The following is a 22614-nucleotide window of genomic DNA, read 5'->3' on the forward strand; positions in this document are numbered from 1 at the left end:
TCACTTTCATTAATGGCAGGTGTATGCTATTTTACTTTAGACATGATTTTGAATGTGATTGGTTAACTCTGAACACAGCTACAGCCCCCATAATAAAAGGGTGTGCACACTTATGCAACCAGAGTGTTGTAGGTGTCACGCCCTCTGCAGCCAGAGGGTGCTCCTTCTCTGTCCTGTCTCTCATTTCCGGTTATTTGCTGTCCTTCCGGTATTTCTCTCTCTCTGGGGCTATATATTTCCGGGTCTTGCACTCTGCCCTGGCTCAGCATTGACATTCAGATGTCCTGAGACCCGCCTAGCACCAGGTCGCCCTACGTCCGCTACCTGAGGGCATTGGTTTCTATACGGCACTCCTGAACTCTTTGCACGAATGAGCCCGGGCTAACTCCCCGTTTCGCCGCTACGCATATGGGTCTTTTTCCGCTCTCCTGCTCTCCACGGTTAGTCCTTTTGGACGTCCGTGACAGTAGGTTTTTTAATTTCAATTATTTTTCCTAATAATTATCTGTTTTCTCTTGAATTTTGTTGGTTGCAAGGTCACATTAAAGATGGAAAAATGTCTGACATGATTTATCTTGATTTCTGGTAACAGTACAGAACAAGGAGTGAGCAGCTCGCATAGCTTTCAACTCAGTGCGGAGTCCAGAGGGAGGCTTCGCTCACTGAATGATGTCTCAAGAAATCCCGGTTGAGATTCAACAGGTGTCTAATAATCGCGTTCAAAAGGGTGCTGAAAAGTTTCTTTTTTAACATAACCTTACATTTTCCCGTACAGTACAATGTATTTTCTGTACCCTCAAATCCCCAATGTTACTACTTTCTCCTGAGAAACACAAGTATGGAGTGAAATCACAATAAATTATACAACAAATCTATTCAAACGCCCAGATATGAAAGAACACATTTAAGACTTTCACCCCCTTTAAATATGTATTTCCTTAATTTCAGTTCTCCTCCCTCCCCAGAATACGGGAAAATTCACTATCGCATATTAAAGGCTGTACAGTACGTACTCAATTGTTTAACAAAAACAATCACATTTCTTGCAAATATCAAGTGGGTTAAGGTTTTGCTAAGAAATCCAATTAAGTAGAGATGAGATTGAGATTAAGTGGAGATTCTTTATACCACCCCCTTAATACTTTTCTCTGAGATGCCTTATGTAGCAGAGAGGTAATTAAAGAGATTAAGGATGTGCAACATTTCTGCTTTTACATGAAATATATTCAGCTACAGTAGACTTATTTAAAATCCAAGATTTACAAGAATCTATTACAGACAGAGATTACGTGTTTCTAACTTGATTTTCCAAAGTTATTGACTGAGAGGATTTATAATTACTGTTCGAAATGTTTGAGCATTTGTTATTTACTTAGAGGTTGAGTGTTATAATGTGTAAATGAAGGTAAAATAAATTCTGATATAACATGCCTTAGTTCCATGCCTACAAATTGTGATATTTGAAAAAAATTGGGAAGGACTTCTACAGTTAATATATAGAAAAGAGTAACATAAAGTATAAATGCAATATCAAGAAAAAAATATCTGATGCTTTTTAAATGTTCCAATATCTAATAATTGAACTGGTTCCTCAATGTCAATTTGGGGTACCACAGGGATCAGTGCTGCGGCCAATATTGTTCTCTCTGTACATGCTGCTGCTAGGTAGGATAATACAAAAACATAATATTAACTTTCATTCATATGCTGATGACACTCAAATAAACATTTTGTTTACACCTAACAACAACTCGTCTATTATCACTTTATTTAATAGATACTTTATTGATCCCGTGAGGGATCAATAAAGTATCTAATTGCATTAATGAAGTAAAGACTTGGATGTGTGAAAACATTTTGTTCCTCAACTCTGATAAAACAGGTTCTGTTGTTTGGTGGCTACAATACTGATAGGACTACTATAACTTCAGCACTTTACTCAGAGCATTCAAAAATTTGCCTCAAAGACTCAGCACATAACCATATTAGACGCAAGGCTCTCGTTTAACTCTCATGTTAAAAGAGTATCAAAACATACTTCCTACAGTTGAGAAAAATTGCAAAACTAAGGCAGTTTCTCTCCACTCAAGACACAGAGAAATTAATGCATGCTCTTGCATACAGCAGGTTAGACTACTGCAATGCCCCACTATCAGGTAGCAAAGACCTTTAGAGACCGCCGTGTATAAGCCCCACATAAGTGATGTGAACAAACAGCGTTTTACAAAGGAGCTGCTTTGGAGTCGACAAAGCTCATCTTGGTCTCTCTGCACAGCCAAATTTCAAGTGATCAGCTCCGTGTACAGAAGGAAAGTGCATTTGGTACGAGATGCCATGAAACACCAGAAATACATTGAGAAAAGATGGCCTGTCGCTAGGGACCTTTATGCAGTTGAGAAGCATGCGAATAAAGGTGGTTTGTTTCCGCTTGGGAAACCTTTCGTTTAGGCGAAACCACTACAGAATGGAAAGCTGCAGGCACTACTGCTGCTGCTGCTGGTGACTCTTGTTGTGAATGCAAGGAGCTGCATCTCCAACATCCCTAACTTCCACTCGATAATCTACTGGACACACCTGCCCCTCACAGAGTCAGTGGAAAGACCCCTGAGTGGGAGTAACGGAAGGCAAAAGAGATAGGGGTCTCTCTCTTCTTCTCACAAGCTGTGGGACACAACAGACATACAGAATTTGCTGCAGCACCATTTTCATAAAATGCAATTATGTTGGATGAAATTGTCGAGCTGCTTCAACCTCTGGGGCAGGAAAGGCAGCCTCAGACATACCCACAGCCATGCCGGCTCGAAGTGGGGAAAGATTTTTCCCCAAACCACATCCAAGACTGGTGCCCTGAACTGCTTTGCCACAACCAGCCTGTGGAACACGATGGTGGTGCACCCCAGAAGGCTCACCCCATGGTCCCCCGTCTTCACTGTCATCTCCCTGAGCCATGCACCTGTCACAGCTTCTCCAGCCAGCTGTCCAGGAGGCTGAGTTTGAGTTGCTCAAAGTCCTGCAGGATCTAACTGCCAGACAGCTCATCGTCAACCTCCCGCACAGTGTCGACAATAGCTTGAGCAGGTAGAAAGCCATCCTTTATTTCGTAAAGAAGATCCCTGAACTAAGACAATTCAGCCTCATAGAAACATGTACTCCATCGAGACCTGAGCCAGGTGGTTGAGGAACAGAGGCTGCTCAAGCAGTATTCGTCCCACAATAGACACTTTTTTGGGAAAAAAAAATTGAATTGATGTATCATGTGAACCCTTGCTCTTAAGATGGAAAGAGATTGCATTTGGTATTGCATGCAATTAGATGCTAATTATTTTATTTACTTTGCCCTCTTGTTAAGATGTGTTACATCAGGAAAATAAAGTATATGCTCAGTAGAGGGGTTGTCATATTTTGTCTGTTAATCAAACATAATCAACAATTATGGACAACCATTTTTTGCCATGGTTGTGAATTATAATGCCTTCAAAGTCACATTTAAACTTTCTGTAAAATTAAAAAAAAAACAGAAATAAAAGCGGGCACTGATTTGTGTCCAGAATACTCCAACGTAACAAATCCTGCTCCAGAAATGGTCTCTTCTCCCCTTTTGAGCCACTGCCCACCAAAAGGTCTCTACGTGTCTCTGTTAGGAAGATGTCAAGATGCTGAGCCTGTGCTGTGCTTCAGTGGCGGGTGTAGAGGACACGCTGTTGTACATGGAATGCAAATTGAGCTCCTTGGACATGAAAACTGACAGATGGTATAAACTTCTCTCAATATACAGGAGATCCTGTGTCTGAAATCCTGAGGTGCCTTTCTTCCTGTCTTGTCATACAGAATGTATCATTAAGGACAATCACATATGGCTTGATTTTGTTACTAGAAGTATTTATTTCCTTTCTTGGAACAACGTGTTTTTCGAGAAATTCATACAATTTGCGAAATATGAAATACAAATCTTGCTTATGTTGCAGAATAAATACTGCCAGCTGGGAAGAATATGACAGCATTTTTTTTCTTTAACCAAAAACCTGCAAAGGGAGACGTTTTCGTTGTGGAAGGGCAAAACAGTAAATATGTTCCGTTTCACAAAATTCACACTTACGAACGGCGCAAGTCGCAGGTGATTCACTCCTCTTGACTAGGTGGCGCTAGGAGGTGCAGTTAAGTTTATATCAGGCTGCAGAAACTCCTCTTTCTCAGCTCCGCTTCTCGATTGTTTTGAAGTCGCGGCCGCGCTAACGAATGACGTCATCACACGGCGCTACACAACATAGCTGTGGGTGCTTGAATGATTTTCTTTCTATAAAGAAGAAAGTTGTTTTTTTTAATAACTTCAGTTTCTGAAAACGTAGCATCTTGTCAGCTGTGTTTATGCTTGAACAGAGCACAGCCCTGACAACAGAATCTGTGAAGAATAGAAATAAAGAAGCTGTTCTGTTTAAACATCGCAAGTCAGCCTTTGTTTCTGATCGACTCTGAAGAAGGATGGCGGAGTACTTGTTAAATCTGGAAATCCAGCTTGACTCGTTCATGCACGTTTTGCTCAAATCGATCGTGTATGAAGTGTCAGAAGTTTTTGGAAACAGGATGTCTGACTCAGAACGAGTTTGAAAACAAACTCCGCAGCGTCTCCCAGGTCCTGGTGAGACGGGCCGTGTTTAAAATCACACAGTGTGTGCAGGACATTGTCGGGAGTGAAATGGCGCAGCTGAAGAAGGAAAACGAGAGCTTGAAGTGGAGATTGCAGCTGTGGGAGGAGGATTCGGGAGCAAGAGGAGATCAGGGTACCCAGACGCTTCCCTGTGAAGTCACTGCAGAAATAAAAGAAGAAATGGACATGAAACTGTTGTCAGGTCAGTGTGGTGACGTGTATGAAGTCAGAGTATGTGTGTGTGTTTAAAACCAGTGTCTATAACTTCCTCACTGGTGAGGTCTGTGTCTGTATTAACTCCTCTGGAATATTAATCCACTATATCTGTATTAATCCCTCTCTCTCTTAGTGCATTGTTTATGTACCGTACTGTGAAGTAAGTATGTCTGTATTAACCCCTCTCTCAGTGCAGTGTTAATGTACTGGAGTGTCCAGTCAGTATGGCTGTATTTACCCCTCTCTGTCAGTGCAGTGTTAATATGCTGTAATTTCCAGTTTGTCCTTGTTTGTATAAAGTGTTAATGTACTGTAGTGTCTAGTCAGTATGTCTTTATTAAACCCTCTCTGTCTCAGTGTAGTGTTAATGTACTGTAGTGTCCAGTCAGTGTGTCTGTATTCACCCCTCTCTCTCTCAGTGCAGTGTTAATGTACTGGAGTGTCCAGTCAGTGTGTCTGTATTAACCCCCCTCTCTCTCTGCAGTGTTAATGTACTGTAGTGTCCAGTCAGTGTGTCTGTATTAACCCCCCCCCCCCCTCAGTGCAGTGGTAATGTACTGTAGTGTCTAGTCAGTGTGTCTGTATCAAGCCCCCTCTCTCTCAGTGCAGTGTTCATGTACTGTAGTGTCCAGACAGTGTGTCTGTATTAACCCCCCCCCCCCCTCAGTGCAGTGTTCATGTACTGTAGTGTCCAGTCAGTGTGTCTGTATTAACCCCCCTCTCTCTCTCAGTGCAGTGTTAATGTACTGTAGTGTCCAGTCAGTGTGTCTTTATTAAACCCTCTCTGTCTCAGTGTAGTGTTAATGTACTGTAGTGTCCAGTCAGTGTGTCTGTATTAACCCCTCTCTCTCTCAGTGCAGTGTTAATGTACTGGAGTGTCCAGTCAGTGTGTCTGTATTAACCCCCCTCTCTCTCTGTGCAGTGTTAATGTACTGTAGTGTCTAGTCAGTGTGTCTGTATCAAGCCCTCTCTCTCTCAGTGCAGTGTTCATGTACTGTAGTGTCCAGTCAGTGTGTGTGAATCAACCCCTCTCTGTCTCAGTACAGTGTTAATGTACTGTAGTATCCAGTCAGTGTGTCTATATTAAACCCTCTCTGTCTCAGTGTAGTGTTAATGTACTGTAGTGTCCAGTCAGTGTGTGTGAATCAACCCCTCTCTCTCTCAGTGCAGTGTTAATGTACTGTAGTGTCCAGTCAGTGTGTCTATATTAAACCCTCTCTGTCTCAGTGTAGTGTTAATGTACTGTAGTGTCCAGTCAGTGTGTCTGTATTAACCCCCCCTCCCCTCTCAGTGCATTGTTAATGTACTGTAGTGTCCAGTCACTGTGTCTGTATTAACCCCCCCCCTCTCAGTGCAGTGTTGATGTACTGTAGTGTTCAGTCAGTGTGTCTGTATTAACCCCCCCCCCCTCAGTGCAGTGTTGATGTACTGTAGTGTCCAGTCAGCATGTCTGTATTAACCCCTTTTTCAGTGCAGTGTTAAAGTACTGTAGTGTCCAGTCAGTGTGTCTGTATTCACCCCTCTCTCTCAGTGCAGTGTTAATGTACTGTAGTGTCCAGTCAGTGTGTCTGTATTAACCCCCCTCTCTCTCAGTGCAGTGTTAATGCACTGTAGTGTCCAGTCAGTCAGTGTGTCTGTATTAACCCCTTTCTCTGATTGCAGTGTAGTGTTAATGTACTGGAGTTTCCAGTCAGTGTGCCTGTATGAACCTCTCTCAGTGCAGTGTTAATGTACTGTAGCGTCCAGTCAGTGTGTCTGTATGAACCGCTGGAGAGGTGCGTTCTTGCGGTTGGGATGGTTGTGGGCTGCAGGAACATCAAGTCCGCTTCCCGCATGAGTGGAGGGATAGTTATTTTCCTGCAATCTATTGATCTGGCAAATGCCCTGGTGGTAAAGTGGGTTGTCCTGGACGGCACCTTCACCCCGGTGCTGCCGTTCACAGCCCCAGCTCGGAAGATCACCCTCTCCAATGTGCCTCCGTTCATGAGAAACGAGCTGCTGTAGAGGGAGCTGTCCTGTTACGGACAGGTGGTCTCTCCGATCAGGAGGGTCCCTCTGGGCTGCAGGGGACTTCAACTGAAGCATGTCATCTCTTTCCGAAGACAAGTCTACGTGATCTTAAAAAAACCCCATGGAAGAGATCAATGTGGATCTTAAATTTCGGATTGACACCTGTGATTATGTTGTATTCGTGACTTTGGAATTGACGAAGTGCTTCAGGTGCGGGAGCGAGGGGCATGTGGTGAAGAATTGCCAGGAGGCCAGGAGACAGTGTCAGGCAGCGGGGAGTGGAGCAGTGCAGGGAGGCAGCAGGGAGGCAGAGCCCACGGCCGGGGTGCAGGAGAGGAGATCGCTGGAGGGGGCAGGTGAGCCCGAGCTGGTGGTGTCCCATGCAGGAGAACAGATAGCAAAGAGTGGACCACCTCAGCCCTCAGATGGGAGCTCCCCACACCGGGGAGCAAGATACGAGCGCTGGCGGAGCAGGGGAGCTGCAGAGCCCCGCTGCTCAGGAGAGTCAGGGAGAGAGAGCAGGCAGTGACACCGACGGAGGAAAACTCGTCACAAGTGGCAGCGAAAACTGTAGACACAGTGTGGGGAGGAAATTAATTAACATCCAGAAAAATAGACAATGGTTTTAAGACACCGTGGAGAAAGCGCACGAAAAAATCTATGCAGAGTGCGGTGCAGAAAAAGCACAGCACAGAGAGCTCGGTGGAGGGCGGCTCTGTCGCCGGCCCAGGGGCCGCGAGTGACTCCGACACTGGGAGAGTAAGGACGCGCTGGAGTGTCCTCGCCGCCGCCGCCCGGAGCTCCTCGGAGTCCGGGAGCAACGATGACGAGGGCGGCTTCCCAGACTCCTCTCTCGCCTCGGGCTCCTCGGCCCGGCAGAGCTGCAGAGTAGGCTACAGTTTCCAGAGCATCAGGGAGTTCTTAGAGAAGACTAAAGGTAAGAGGGGAACTGTGGTCGAGGACTTTTTTCCCGACACTGAGCTCTTTGTCCTCTCCGCGACCCACCATCTGAAAAGGCTCAGGTGCGAATGACTTCAGCGATCAAGAGAGATGGTGCCTGAAGAGCTTATTGGGTAAGATCAGGGCAGGACCGCGGAATGCACCTCAGCACGAATGAGTCCCGTCTCTTACATCACATCACTATCCGTCTGCGTGCTATGTGTCTGTTTGTGTTTTATGTTGTTTCTTTTTTTCTTTTCCGCAAACATGGGCGGCATTAGAATAGGGAGTTTGAACACCAATGGGTGCCGGAGGGCTTTGAAGCGAGCTGCGGTGTTGGAGGTCATCAAAGAAAACAGCCTGCAGGTGACGTTCCTGCAGGAGACCCACACCGACAGCTCCAACATCATTGCCTGGCAGCGGGAGTGGCAGGGGGACATTGTGTACAATCATGGGTCCCCTGTGAGCGCGGGGATCACGGTGCTGTTCTCTGTGGGGTTCAAGCCCCTCTCTATCGCCGTCCATGAGGTTGTGAAAGGTCGCCTTTGACTCATGCGAGTAGTTTACAGGAAGAAAACCTTTGTTTTTATTAACATTTACGCATCCACAGACGGCGGAGAGAGGGTCACCTTCTTCAGGGAGCTTGAAAATGCGCTGGTGACCTGCCAGCCTGAAGAGCTGGTCTTCCTGGGGGATGATTTTAACTGCACAGAGAGCAGCACACTGGACAGGAATTATGCAGGAATCACGGAGAGCCACATGGCCTGTCGGCCAGGGAGCTGCGCAGGATCCTTGTCAAATCTGACCTCACTGACATCTGGAGGAGATGTCATGGGGACACGAGGCAGTACACCTGGGCCCAGGTCTGAGGGAACACCCTCTCTCTGGCCAGGCTTGACCGCATCTACTGCCGTAAACATCATTACAGCATCGTCAAGCAGTACTCCCATCTGTCCAGTGGGCCTGTCGGACAACTGTCTCACCATCTGCACAGTCGTCGTCCCATCAGTGAGGTCCCGCAGTGCCTACTGGCACTTTAATACCCAACTGCTTGACGATGCTCACTTCTGTGACTGCCTCGTGTTCTTCTGGTAGCAGTGGAGGAGTCAGAAAGCCCACTTTGTCTCCCTGAGGCAGTAGTGGGATACTGGGAAGGTGCAGATTCGCCAGTTCCACCAGCAGTACACTGGAATTGTCACGAGAGGTATCCGTGAGTCCATGAAGGCTCTGGAGAGAGACATTCTGGAGCTCCACCAGGCTCTGGAGTGTTGTGCAGACAGGAGGCTAATTGATAACCTCCACACTCAAAAAGAATCACTCATTGGCCTTCTGGACACAAAAGTACAGGGAGCTCTAATAAAATCTAGGGTTCAGAGTGCATCACAGGTAGACGCCCCGACTCGCTACTTCTTTGGCCTAGAGAAGAAACCGGGCCAGAGCAGGCAGAACCTCTGCCTGCGCTCGGAGACAGGGCAGGAGCTGCACGAGGCTGGGCAGATCCAGGAGAGGACCATGCAGTTCTACAAGACACTCTTCTCCAGCGAGGCAAGTGAGGACTTGGTCTGCACACGCAGGTTCCTTGAAGACCTTCCACAGGTCCCCGAAGAGGAGGGGGCATGGCCGGAGAGGCCTCTATCCCTGGAGGAGCTCTCCACTGCACTCAGTGTCTTGAGTAATGGTATGACCCCTGGCCTTGATGGCTTGCCGGCCAAATTCTACTGTGCCTTCTGGGCCGTGCTGGGACCTGACCTGCTGGATGTGTTCTCGGAAAGTCTGGAGCACGGGGACCTGCCACTGAGCTGCAGGAGAGCTGTTGTCACCCTGCTGCCTAAGAAAGGGGACCTGTGTGACATTAAGAACTGGAGACCTGTTGCCCTGCTGTGTGTGGATTATAAAATCCTGTCCAAAGCTCTGGCCAACAGGCTGAGGGTGGTGCTGGGATCAGTGGTGCAGTCCGAACAATCGTACTGTGTACCCAGAAGGACAATCTTTGATAATATATTTCTGATTTGAGATGTTGTGGCCACCTCCAGACTATTGGGTTTAGATACTGGTCTCATTTCGTTAGACCAGGAAAAGGCCTTTGATAGGGTTGAACATCAGTATTTGTGGAGAACCATGAGGTTTTTCGGATTCAGCTCTGTCTTTGTTGCCATGATTCAGGTGCTGTACAGTGACATCTTCAGTGTGCTAAAGGTCAACAGAGGGCTGAGTGCTCCGTTTCCAGTGCAGAGGGGAGTCAGGCAGGGCTGTGCACTCTCAGGAATGCTCTACTCCCTTGCCATTGAACCTCTGCTACATCAGCTGCGCCGGGTCATCAAGGGGCTGTCCATCCCGGGCTGCCCCAATTCTACTGTCAAGATGTTGGCATACGCTGATGACATCATGGTCGTGGTCGGAGGAGAACAGGATGTCAGGGCGCTACAGACAACTTTGAATGATTTCCAGTGGCTATCATCAGCCAAAGTAAACTGGGCCAAGAGTAGCGCCCTACTCCTGGGAGAGTGGAGCGAGACGGGTCCCCCAGTCTTGCCAGAGAGGTTCAGCTGGACCAGAGGAGGACTCAAATACCTGGGGTTGTACCTGGGGGACAAGGCCAGTGTGAGGAAGAACTGGGAGGGGCTCCTCGAAAAAGTGAAAGGTCGGCTGGACCGCTGGCGCTGGCTGCTCTCCCAGATCTCCTACAAAGGCCGGGTTCTGATTGTCAACACCCTGGTGGCTTCAATGTTGTGGCATTGCCTGCTGTGCCTGGAGCCAGCAGCTGGACTGATCGAGGAGCTGCAGGCCACGCTTCTCGACTTCTTCTGGGATGGACTGCACTGGCTGTGGAGGGGTGTCCTCTATTTGCCCAGAGAGGACGGAGGACAAGGACTCGTTGACATCCGGAGCCGGGTGGACGCCTTTCGTATGCAGGCAGTACAGAAGCTGCTGTATGGCCCGGCCTCGCTGTCCTGGAAGGAGCTGACCTTCACCCTGTTGCGTCTAGCAGGACACTTCGGGATCGACTCTGTTCTCTTCCTGATGGACACCAGCAGGGTTGACCTGTCTCCACTGCAGCCTTTCCAGCGTAGTCTCCTGAAAGCCTGGCGGCATCTGCACGTGCGGAGAGAGGAGGAGCGGCCCAGTCTATACTGGACACTCTGAGAGCCACTAGTACACAATCCGTGAATGGACACAGAACTGGGCCGCTCCTTGGACTTTACCAGCAGACTGGTCCGCGCCAATGTCACACAACTCCACCACCTGCTTGACGTGGATCAGGACTGCTGGCGCAGCATGGAGTGGGCATGTGACGCTCTGGGACTACACTCGCGGCGGTGTGTGGACGGGTTTCTTACTCAGCTTTGCTCTGCTCTGCTCTGCCTCTTGAGGAGATGCTGCTAGTCCAGGATCTGTTTGAGGAACGCCACCTTCCAACCACACAGCCTCCTTTCCCTGGTCTGCTAGTGTCTCCTGCACTCAGTCCCGGGCCGACAGGATCTCTCCTTGAGTCCCTTGCTTCAGAGGAGAGGTCTCTGGCTGGTGTTGGGGGGAAGTGTCTATATAGACTAGTTGTAACATCTAGACACCAAGCCCAGCTGTCTGCACTCCCTGACACTCCCTGGAGGGCTCGTCTGGGGGTGCCAGATGGTGTCCGGCCTGCCTGGGGTAGCCTCTACAGATTTCCCCTCAACAAAAGGGGCCTGTCCCTTCTGCGCTCAGAGGGAGACGGTGTTCCACTACTACAGTGCCTGCCCCCACCTGTCGCCCATGTTTGCCGTGTTGATTTGGCTCTTCATCAACCTTGGCCTGGCCTTCAATTACATTATTTTCATGTTCGGGGTGGGTCATACGAAAAAACAAAAAACTCAGACCCTCCTCGCCAACTTTCTACTGGGCCAGGCCAAACTCACCATCTACAAGACTCTGAAAAATAAGATCTCTGGTTCCGGGTCTGTAGACTTGGTGAGGATGTTTGAAGGGTTGGTGAAGAGCAGGATGTCGTTAAAATATATGTTTTATATTATCTCATAATGACTGTGGAACATTTGAAAAGCATTGGTGTTTTGGAAACGTGCAGGATTGTGAATAAAAAATTAATATTCCAATTATGATTTTATTTTAATAATTTTTAAGGTGGGGTCCTAAGAATCAAGATTCATACTTTCTTTATTTTTTCTGTCAATAAAGATTGATTGAACACTGTCTCTCAGTGTAGTGTTAATGTGCTGTAGTGTCCAGTCAGTATGTATGTATTAACCCCCCTCTCTCTCAGTGCAGTGTTAATGTACTGTAGTGTCCAGTCAGTGTGTCTGTATTAACCCCTCTCTCTCAGTGCAGTGTTAATGTACTGTAGTGTCCAGTCAGTGTGTCTGTATTAACCCCTCTCTCTCAGTGCAGTGTTAATATATTGTAGTGTGCAGTCAGTGTGTGTGAATCAACCCCTCTCTCTCTCAGTGCAGTGTTAATATACTGGAGTGTCCAGTCAGTGTGTTTGTATTAACCCCTCTCTGTCTCAGTGTAGTGTTAATGTACTGTAGTGTCCAGTCAGTGTCTATGTATTAACCTACCTCTCTCCGTGCAGTTTTAAAGTACTATAATATGCAGTCAGTGTGTCTGTATTAATCCCTCTCTTTCTCAATGCAGTGTTAATGTACTGTAGTGTCCAGTCAGCATGTCTGTATTAACCTGTCACTCAGTGCAGTGTTAATGTTCTGTAGTGTCCAGTCAGTGTGTCTGTATTAACCGCTCTCTCTCAGTGCAGTGCTAATGTACTGTAGTGTCCTGTCTGTCAGTCTGTCTGTATTTACCCCCCTTCTCTGAGCAGTCCATGGCTGTATAAATGCCTCCGTCTCAGTGCAGTGTTAAAGTACTGTAGTGTCCAGTCAGTGTGTCTGTATGAACCCCTCTCTTAGTGCAGTGTTAATGTACTGTAGTGTCCAGTCAGCATGTCTATATTAACCCCTTTCAGTGCAGTGCTAATATGCTGCAGTGTCCAGTCAGTGTGTCTGTATTTACCCATCTCTGTCAGTGCAGTGTTAATATGCTGTAATTTCCAGTTTGTCTAGTGCAAGTATTCACATTACTCCTATCCTGGAGTCCTTGCACTGGCTTCCTGTCAAGTTTTGTGATGCTTAACAATCCTCCTGCTTACCTATAAGGCTCTCTATGGCTTGGCACCTCAGTACCTGTCTGAGTTATCGCCCTACTCCCCACCTCACAACCTTCACTCTTCTAATTGTGTTCAACTATTTGTCCCCCAGTCCTTCTACACTCTATGGGTGACATGGCCTTCTCCTGTTTTGCCCCAAGCTCTAGAACTTTCTCCCCAAGGATATCAGAGTCACTTTCTCTAAGCTTCTTCAAATCCAGACTCAAAACCTTCTTCTTCAGAAGAGCCTTTATTTATCTGTTCTTTACCCCTCTGCTCCTACTGGACTTAGTACCACCATCTACTGACTCGTCTAACTATATTCTCATCATGCTTATATTGTGTCTTTTTTGTTGTTGGCCTTCTGTAAAGTGCTTTGAGAAGCCACCTTTAAAGGTGCTATATAAAATAAAGTTTATTATTATTATAAAGTTATTGTTTTCTTTTCCTGTATTTACAGGCACAGAGACCAGTGCTCTCTCTGATGCTGGGGACATGGCTCCTCTTGAACAGCAGCACAGTGAGGAGGAGTGGGGCTCCAGTTTGGTGCAGGAGAGAGAGCTCACTGTCGCAGAAGGGAAAGAGACACTCAGTGAGCAGCACACAGAGAGCAGACAGAGTGTCGAGGATCTGGACTCTGTGACCATGATGAAGACAGAGCCTGAGAGTGAGACACCTGGGCTCTTAGTATGTGATGATTTTATAGATAAGATTAATAATCTGGACTCGAACAATATTACACAAGGTTGTAATGAACTGGGCTGTGTCTCTGTACGAGAGCACAGTGAAGAACTGGATGTTTTAAATCTTACAGAACAGGACATGAAGTCCAAGTTGATTGACGCTGCAGAGCAGCAGACTGATGTACCTGGTGAAGAGAACAGTACTGAGTCACAGCACACAGAGAGGAGTCAGTACAGGGAGGAGCAACAGCAGCTCCTACAGGGCTTGATAATTAGGCCTTGTTCTGTTCAAGTGGAGAGACTGTCATTGCAGAGACTCAAACAATCATATGATCCCTTAGTATCTGATGGCTTTACACACAGGTTTACTAATCTGGTTACTGAGAAAATTGTTAAAAGTTTTAATGAACTGGAGAGTAGGTCTGTTCTTGGGCAAAGAGGAGAACAACTGAATGAACTAGACAGTTTTAGTCTCAGAGAGCTGGAGAAGGAGCCCCGGATGATTCACACTGCTGAGCAGCACACTGAAGGACATGGTGGAGAAAACAAATCTCAGCACACGGAGCAAGACCATTCCATGGAGCATTGGCAGAATAAGAGACCCCAGTACAATCAGAGAATGAGGAAGAATCACTCAAGGCCTTGCTCAGATGGAGTGGACAAACTGCCATTATGGCACAGAGAGGAGCAGCGTTTCTGTCAGTCTAGCAAATCAAAACCCGACCAGCACCTTCAAACGGGAGAGAGACCATTCAGCTGCAGTCAGTGTGGGAAGAGTTTTATTCAGTCAAGTGACTTTAAAAGACACCAGCGTATTCACACGGGAGAGAGACCTTTCAGATGTAGTCATTGTGGGAAGAGTTTTAGTCACTTGCAGCTCTTAAAACAACATCAGCACATTCACACAGGAGAGAGACCGTTCAGCTGCAGTCAGTGTGGGAAGACTTTTAGACAGTCAAGTAATTTAATAACCCACCAGCGCATTCACACAGGAGAGGCACCATTCAGCTGCAGTCAGTGTGGGAAGAGTTTTAGTCAGTCACATGCCTTAAAATCCCACCAGCACATTCACACAGGAGAGAGACCATTCTGCTGCAGTCAGTGTGGGAAGAGTTTTAGTTGGTCATGTAACTTAATAACCCACCAGCGCATTCACACAGGAGAGAGACTGTTCACCTGTAGTCAGTGTGGGAAGACTTTTAGTCAGTCAAGTAATTTAATAACCCACCAGCGCATTCACACAGGAGAGAGACCATTCAGCTGCAGTCAGTGTGGGAAGAGTTTTAGTCAGTCAAGTAGCTTAATAGCCCACCGGCGCATTCACACAGGAGAGAGAGCATTCAGTTGCAGTCAGTGTGGGAAGAGTTTTAGTCAGAAAAGCCACTTACAATCACACCAGCGCATTCACACAGGAGAGAGACCGTTCAGCTGCAGTCAGTGTGGAAAGAGTTTTAGTCGGTCAAGTAGCTTAATAACCCACCAGCGCATTCACACAGGAGAGAGACCATTCAGCTGTGGTCAGTGTGGGAAGAGTTTTAGTCAGTCAAGTAGCTTAATAGCCCACCAGCGCATTCACACAGAAGAGAGACTGTTCAGCTGCAGTCAGTGTGGGAAGAGTTTTATTCAATCGCATGACTTAAAAAAGCACCAGCGCATTCACACAGGAGAGAGACCATTCAGCTGCAGTCAGTGTGGGAAGAGTTTTAGTCAGTCACGTAGCTTAAAAGCCCACCAGCGCATTCACACAGGAGAGAGACCGTTTATCTGCAGTCAGTGTGGGAAGAGTTTTATTCAATCGCATGACTTAAAAAAGCACCAGCGCATTCACACAGGAGACAGACCATTCAGCTACAGTCAGTGTGGGAAGAGTTCCAGTCAGGTGACTTAAAAAAACCAATTTAGTCACCAGGTTTTTTATTTAATCATAGTCTAAGTCAAGTCAACTAAAATGTCTTTAGTTCAAGTGGGTAGGTGCGTCAGCATGTGACATCCGAAGAAGGCTCCACAGCCGAGACATTTATTTTCTTCTCTTTTCAGCATGGAACAAACCTTTACTTGTTCCCAAAATGTCTATTAGTCATAGTCACTTTGTAGTCACCCAATTTTGAGTTCGTCTGGTCAGTTAAATTTTGACTATACTCTTATTTACAGTTGACTAAAACAGAAATAGTTCTTGTCACAGAGTTTAATTTATGTGGATAAGAGAGCATATATATCAAATACAAGAAATATTTATGCAATAAAGGGTAAATAATAAAGAATAAGATACTGTATGAATCTCTTTTAATAAGAAAATCTATTTTGGCACCGTTAGTAATACTTCAATTTTTTTTTCAATGCAACTGCAGACAGGACAAGCTATATATACAGTGCCTTCAGAAAGTACTCACACCCCATTGTTTATTTCTCATTCTGCTGTGTTGCAAAGTCAAATTAAATCATATTTAAATGTTTTTCTCCACTCCTGTAGAAGCAATTCTTTATAATGTTCAAATGAAATTAAGTATTTATAATTCTGAAGACATCTATTAAAAATAAAAATGGAAAATTACTTAATTGATAAGTATTCACTCCCTTTGTTTCAACAACCTAATTTGGGTCAATTATCTTGAGAGATCACACTAAATACATTAACAAGGTACACCTGTGTTCATTTCAAATTCACCGGTGTTCAATTGCTTGATTGCACAATAGATATCACTGACTGTGAGGTCTCACTGAAACAGCAGATCAGATCAGTCCTGCTGTCATGAAGACCAAGGAGCTACCTTTGGAACTTTGAGATGAAGTTGTTAGGAGGAAAAAAAACTGGAGAAGGTTATAAAAAGATTGGCAAAGTTTTGAACCTTCCTAGGAGCACCGTTAAATCCCATTGTAACTAAATAGAAAAAACATGGCAAAACCCAGACACTACTAAGATCAGGCCCTCCTACCAAATTGAGCAACCGGACAAGAATGGTGATTGTCAGAAAAGTGACCAAAAGTGGCCAGCTCCAACACTGACAGAGTTGCAGAGCTTTTTGGCTGAAATGGGAGAAACTGCAGACACAAACAATCTCTTGTAATACAATACTTTTGTAAATGAGAAATGTAAATCTTTCATTTTGAAAAACAAATGTTCTTGAATAAAAAATATTTTTGATTCATAAATGTGTTGAATTTAGTGTTCTTAAAACGAGGAAAAAATGTTAAAATGTGGAGGTGTAATGGGAACAAAATGCAACAAAATTCCACTGGGTGAATACTTTCTGAAGGCACTGTATATACACTCATCTACTGTGACAAGACCCTGCTGACACTACCCTGACTCAGGTAATTCACACACACAAAAACACAAGACAAAAGGCATTTTAAGGTCAAGCAGGATTTAACACAACAGAGTGTAGAAGAAGCTACACCACTCCATAACCCTGCTTCACAACAACTAACACTCATCTTCTAACTCTGCTGGTATTCTCAAGCTAACCCTGTCAGCCTGTTGAAGGTGTAACTGACAGGTATCACATGATGCACAGTTTATATGCACATCCTATTCACTCCCGGAAAGATACCAGTGTGCAGCATTAATGTATCAGCTACTACCAGAAATATTTGTTTATGGATAATGTCATAATGCATTTATTTTACATTGTTAGAGAGTGAGACTGCAGGGAGGAATAAAGATTTCATGATACTATTACTGTTACACCTGTAGCGGCAAGGCTTATTAAAATACAGGAATTAAGTTTTGCGCTCTCTTGCCAGTGAGGCCCCATCTCTCTCTTCATCTCTGTGGTGCAGCCACAGATAAGCTATTCATGCAGGCTGATTTAAGGTTTCTTTGATAAGGGACAGCTCCCAAATGGGGATGCACTTAGCTAAGCCTGGCTATCATGATCAATGGTCATCCATTGGCGCCTATCTGTCTAGGGAGTGCCAGATGGACATCTGGACTGCATTCCTAAGTGTCAGGGGTGAGTTACTCACATCTCACCTTGATCAACCAATCAGGAACTGGTAGGGCCGAGTAACCCACGTGGGTCTCTGATGCCCATTAAACTTTCAGCCAATGAACGACCTGAAGTTCCTCCAGGTAAAAACAGGCAACACAGAGGGCCTGAAGAAGAATTCCAAAAAGAACAATTCCAGGGGTGTGAATGATTCCAGGACAGGACGGCCCGCAGGCCAGAACAGTTGGGAAGTGCAGGACATTCTCGCAGCACGCCTCCTGACCATCCTGAGACTCAGCCAGGACCACCATGTAACGGCCAGTGTGTCCGAGTGCCAGAACTTTCCTTGTTCTAAGAGTCTAGAGCGGAGGTTGCCAGCGCGTAACCAGAGGATCCACCCGAGGTTAGCACCAGCAGCAGGCCTCGTGAACAGGTCGGAACTGTGGACAGCTGAATCAGTATTCAGAACTAGCGTTTCATCAGGAACGAACCGTTCTTCTTCCTGACCAGCTGGGACCCACAGTCAGTTTTCTCCTGTGCACAAACTTTGCTAGTTAAAGCCAACACTAACTAGCCGGTCTTCAGAGAGCAGCGCAGCAGGAATCTCTCCAGCCGCACCGAGCACCGCTTGGCACCTAGCCAGAGAGCACGGATTGGACAGCAACAAGCCTGCAACTGTTTCTTTGTCCGGGGGAGATCTGAATCCCCAGAGATTGGATGAGTATTCAACTTCACTGCATTACTGCTCGAGAATTCAATTGTTATCCCAACCAGTTGATATCAATTTAATTCCTAAGAGTTATGTACTTGTTTTGAGTATCTAATGTAGAAGTTGTAACCAAGTTCATTCAAGAAACGGTCTAAATGAATGATATACTGAATGTATGTCCTCTTGATATGTGTAACTCTTTGTAACTGAATGAATATATACCTTTTGTTTTCTGCTTACCCTCACGATAAGATCTGTTAGATTTACATGCACCTTCTATGTATTAATAAATGTATTTTAGTGTATTAGTACCTGTGTGTGTGCGTTGTTTGAGTTATACCGCATGGTTGGATTCTAAGGCCATTAAAAGAATCATTTTGCGATTTACTGCCACAATTAATTATTGTCCCAGTAAATGCCCAAACCCCTACAGAACTGGTGCCTCATGAGAGCACACTACAACAGCATTCTGACCTTTTTTTTATTTGGTAGCTAGTACTGAATTGATCCCAGGATGTCATCCATTTGTTTCCTGAAAGAAAACTATCCCACCACCCTTTGTGTGAGCTACTGTCTCCCATGCTCATTTTTAAATGTACTTCCCTGTGGTTTCCATTTGTGAAACAACTTGGATATTTAGCTTGTTCCATGCTCCCACATCCCTTTGTGTAAAGGAGTGCCTCCCTTCCTGACTGGAGGACCTCATCTAGCTGTCTTGAATGAAGTCAGGGTATCGGCTTCAACACTATCACTGGGCAGCATGTTCCACACACCTACAGCTGCTTTCGTAAAGAAGCCAATTTGAAATTCACTTGTGCCCTCTAGTGTACTAGTACAGTGTACAGTAACACTTTGGTATTTATGAGGGTTAGGTGCCTTGAGGTCTCCTCAGATGGTGAATTTTCAAACATGGAACTTAATGCCTTGCGGGAAAATATGTGTGGTTCCACAGTTCACAAAACCATAATTATTTTTGTTATAACTATATCAGAAATAAGTGATATTAGTTATTAGTATTTTTAAAGAAAATTAGTACTGAAAACTTCAGAAAAGCATTCCGTCCTCCCTATAATTCTAATTATTGTATGTGCAAACTAATAAGATCACTGCTATATAACAGATTACCATGTACTGGACTAAGTTTTTCTTTTCATTGTTGTGTGCATTTTCTTTCCTTTTAGATCTTATTTTTATTATTGTTAAAAAATGCAGCACTATCGTCTTGTAATGACGTTTATTACCTCACAGGAATAACTGACAGGAAAGTAAATTGAAATTGATAGTTTAGGGATTCATGGAAGATATTTGTTTTAATAATATTTCTTTTATCTGGCAACACAACACTGAGTCGCGCACAGGCACTGCTCTGGTAACAGGTCCACATACAAGCCACTTCTTACGCTTTCCTGAAGGAAACTGAACAACTGAAGCATTACCCAGGATGCACTGCTCCAGAATCATGTTAAGTCATGTTAATGCAGTTGTGCCTTATAACATTGTAAAACCTTATAACACTTTTGTGCAAAGAAGCGAAATCATGAATATTGAACACGGTTTTACTACAGAAAGTTGGCTGTTAGTAGCTTAGAGTTTAATGAATAAACCGCCTTTTCTAATTTTCTGAATTTTAATTTTCTGCCAGGAACTGAAATTAGTACTGGGTCCATCTCCAGGAATTGTGTGTGCCCTACCAGTTGGATTCAGTAAGGTGGTTACTCTAAGGAAACTGTACTTGAATATTACCATACAAGAGGAAGACGCTATATTAGGTAATATCAGATTAATCCATCCATCCATTTTCTAAAGTGCTTTATACAGTACAGGGTCATGAGGAAGCCAGAGCCTATCTAGCAAGTAACAGGGGTAAGTCAGGATACACCCTGGATGGGATGCCAGCCCACTGCAGAGCAGACAGATACAAACATACATGCACACTCAGATCAGGGTCTGTTCACCTACCAGCACTGCCAGTGGAATGTGGGAGGAAACCCACATGAGCACAGGGAAAACATGCAAACTCCATGCAGACAGCACTGAAATTGAACCCAGGGCCACTGCGCTACAAGGCTAACCCTAACCCTGAACTGGAATAAGTGGTTAGAAAAAGGGTGGATGGATGAGTCAGACTAACAAAGATCTATTGGAATGAATGGCTACTCCTGACCAAGACTGGGAAGCAGTTTTTAGGTGATCAAAACATGATTCCAGAAATATTGTGCCAGAGCAAACAAATATGGGTGTTTGGACTGCATTTTCTTCTAAAACATCAAACCATTTTATCTTTAAAAACACTTAACATGACCGAACAGATGTGTTCCTTGGAGCAATACGAATGCAAAAAATATTGCTGCATGAATCTAAATATCTGCCTTAACTGCATTCCATCTTAAATTTCCAAACTTATTTATGTAATCAACTACAAATTTCCCTTTATAAATGCGATAGTGTGTGACAAGTAGAAGCTACATTAATGCTTACAAATAACCAAAATGTAAGTCTTACAAAAGTACTGATGGAAAGTTAAAGGACGAAGGAATAGAGCGCACTTTGGGAGTTGTCACAGCATTGTTTGAAAAGGCACAAGCAGATAAATTAAGAATACCAATACCAAAATGAATCAAGGTAAGGACAATGCTGAGGTCAAATCAATATACAGTAATTATTATTGGGAAAACTCCTACTGTATTATTGCAATGTGATTGCACTGCCCTTCTTGGTGAAAGAACCAGAGGCTGTGGTTTTCAGGAGGAGTGACCAGTCATCGTCTGCACCAGTAACAGTATGAAGCTGCTGATGGGTGGTTTTTGTTTTTTTGTTTCTGTTTCAGCGTGGCTTTTCACACATTTCCCACTCTTGTCCAGCTTTGTATTGGAAAGTGACTCCTGTCCTGCATTGGAAGGCATCATCAGCCCCCTGCCTTGCGCTAGCCTGCAGGAGCTCAGACTGGGCTGCATAGCGTTCACCGGTTCTCAGCTGAGCTCTTTTGGTGAGCCGTTTCCTTCTGCCAATGAGTCTGTGCCATGTTCTGATGGATCATATTCCAGATTGTTGTTCTAGCAGTTCTTATCCACACCAACAGGTTTTAAAGAGTTTATCAAAACTAGTAACCCTGGCCTAGACTTTTTCACATATTACTGACAAAATAATGTCAAAATAACAAAAGTCTACAGCTCATCCCAAATCAATTAGAAATCTAAGACAGAATGTAACTTGCATGAGTAGTTCACTGCTTTTGCTATGAAACACTTGAATCCAGGGCATTACCCTCAACAACATGCCTGGGTATCTTGTTCTGCACTCTCATAGTTTCCTTCTGTCCTCTTTGGTTCACATTTCACTGTTCATTCTGAAGATGTCCAGCCAGTGTTTCTATCTCATTTTCATTTGAAATTACTGTTTAGAGTGTCTGACCATTTGTTTTTCACTTGGAGGACGTATTTTACAGTGTGTGAATAAAAGTAAAATAAATTGTGATTCTAGGTTTATTTCCCTTGCACAACCTTTTCACAGATCAAACTGTACAGAAGGTATTCTATTTCTGGACATAATAGAAGAGAAAATGTAAGAGGTCTTTTATCAAGTAAACAATCACTCTAACAGTTGTAGTTGTGATCTCTGCTAATTGTAATGTTTTGTTTTTTTTCTCAGTTGCACAGCTTGGAAGATTCACAAATCTGAAAGTGCTGAAGCTGTGTAATGAAGTGTTTGAAACTGTGGAAGTAACGCCAGCTTTCGGTAGGTGGAAACTAACTTCTAAAAAGCCAGGCACTTCTCACTGAGTTATTGAAGCTTTCATGTGAACGACTCGTCTTATTGACAATGTGACTGTAACATATTTATGATTTGATCAAAAGTTCTTTGAGTTTTTTAATATAGGCGAAATGATTGTTTGCTCTGCAATTCAGCTCCAATTTCTTTGGGATGTTGGGCATGATTGTGTTGACCTAAAACCAATTAGCTTGCTCTGTCCATGGGTGGCACGGTGGCTCCCTGGGGTGTATTGCTGGGACATTGGCATTGCCTGTCATTGCATTAGCAGTTCTGGAGCCCTGGGTTTAATTCCGGTCCTGGGTTCTGTCTGTGGGGAGTTTGCATGTTCTCTCCGATTTAGTGTGGGTTTCTTTCAGATGCTCTGGTCTCCTCCCACAGTCCTCCCACAGTGGTAGGTTATATAGGTATGTGCACATCTAGATACATCCAGGATGTATCTGCCAGGCACGTGTTTCTTGCTGGGATAGACGCCAGCTGCCATGCAGCTCTGTACTGGATAACATGGCTAGAAAATGGATGGATGAATTTGGTTGACAGAATTATCAGTTTTTTCAAATACATTGCATAGATATTGTATTGTA

The 22614-nt window shown here is 44.7% G+C and overlaps 1 protein-coding gene across 1 annotated transcript; it reads left to right on the forward strand.

The window, feature by feature from the left end:
- Positions 1 to 4446: 4446 nt before the first annotated feature.
- On the forward strand, positions 4447 to 18565 carry LOC148811540 (uncharacterized). Its single transcript, XM_088908752.1, has 2 exons — positions 4447 to 4847; positions 13402 to 18565. The coding sequence occupies exons 1-2, from the start codon at positions 4553 to 4555 to the stop codon at positions 15510 to 15512; spliced, it is 2406 nt and encodes an 801-aa protein (XP_088764878.1). The 5' UTR covers positions 4447 to 4552; the 3' UTR covers positions 15513 to 18565.
- Positions 18566 to 22614: the final 4049 nt, after the last annotated feature.

Source organism: Atractosteus spatula (genome assembly GCF_055471065.1).
Source record: "Atractosteus spatula isolate fAtrSpa1 chromosome 10 unlocalized genomic scaffold, fAtrSpa1.hap1 SUPER_10_unloc_9, whole genome shotgun sequence".
NCBI lineage: Eukaryota > Metazoa > Chordata > Actinopteri > Semionotiformes > Lepisosteidae > Atractosteus > Atractosteus spatula.

What these genes read in the sequence shown, in the direction of transcription:
- LOC148811540 (XM_088908752.1), top strand. Translation starts at nt 4,553, where the DNA reads ATGAAGTGTCAGAAGTTTTTGGAAACAGGATGTCTGACTCAGAACGAG. An exon ending in GGACATGAAACTGTTGTCAG is followed by an intron (nt 4,848 to 13,401) that starts GTCAGTGTGGTG and finishes CTGTATTTACAG; the next exon opens with GCACAGAGACCAGTGCTCTC.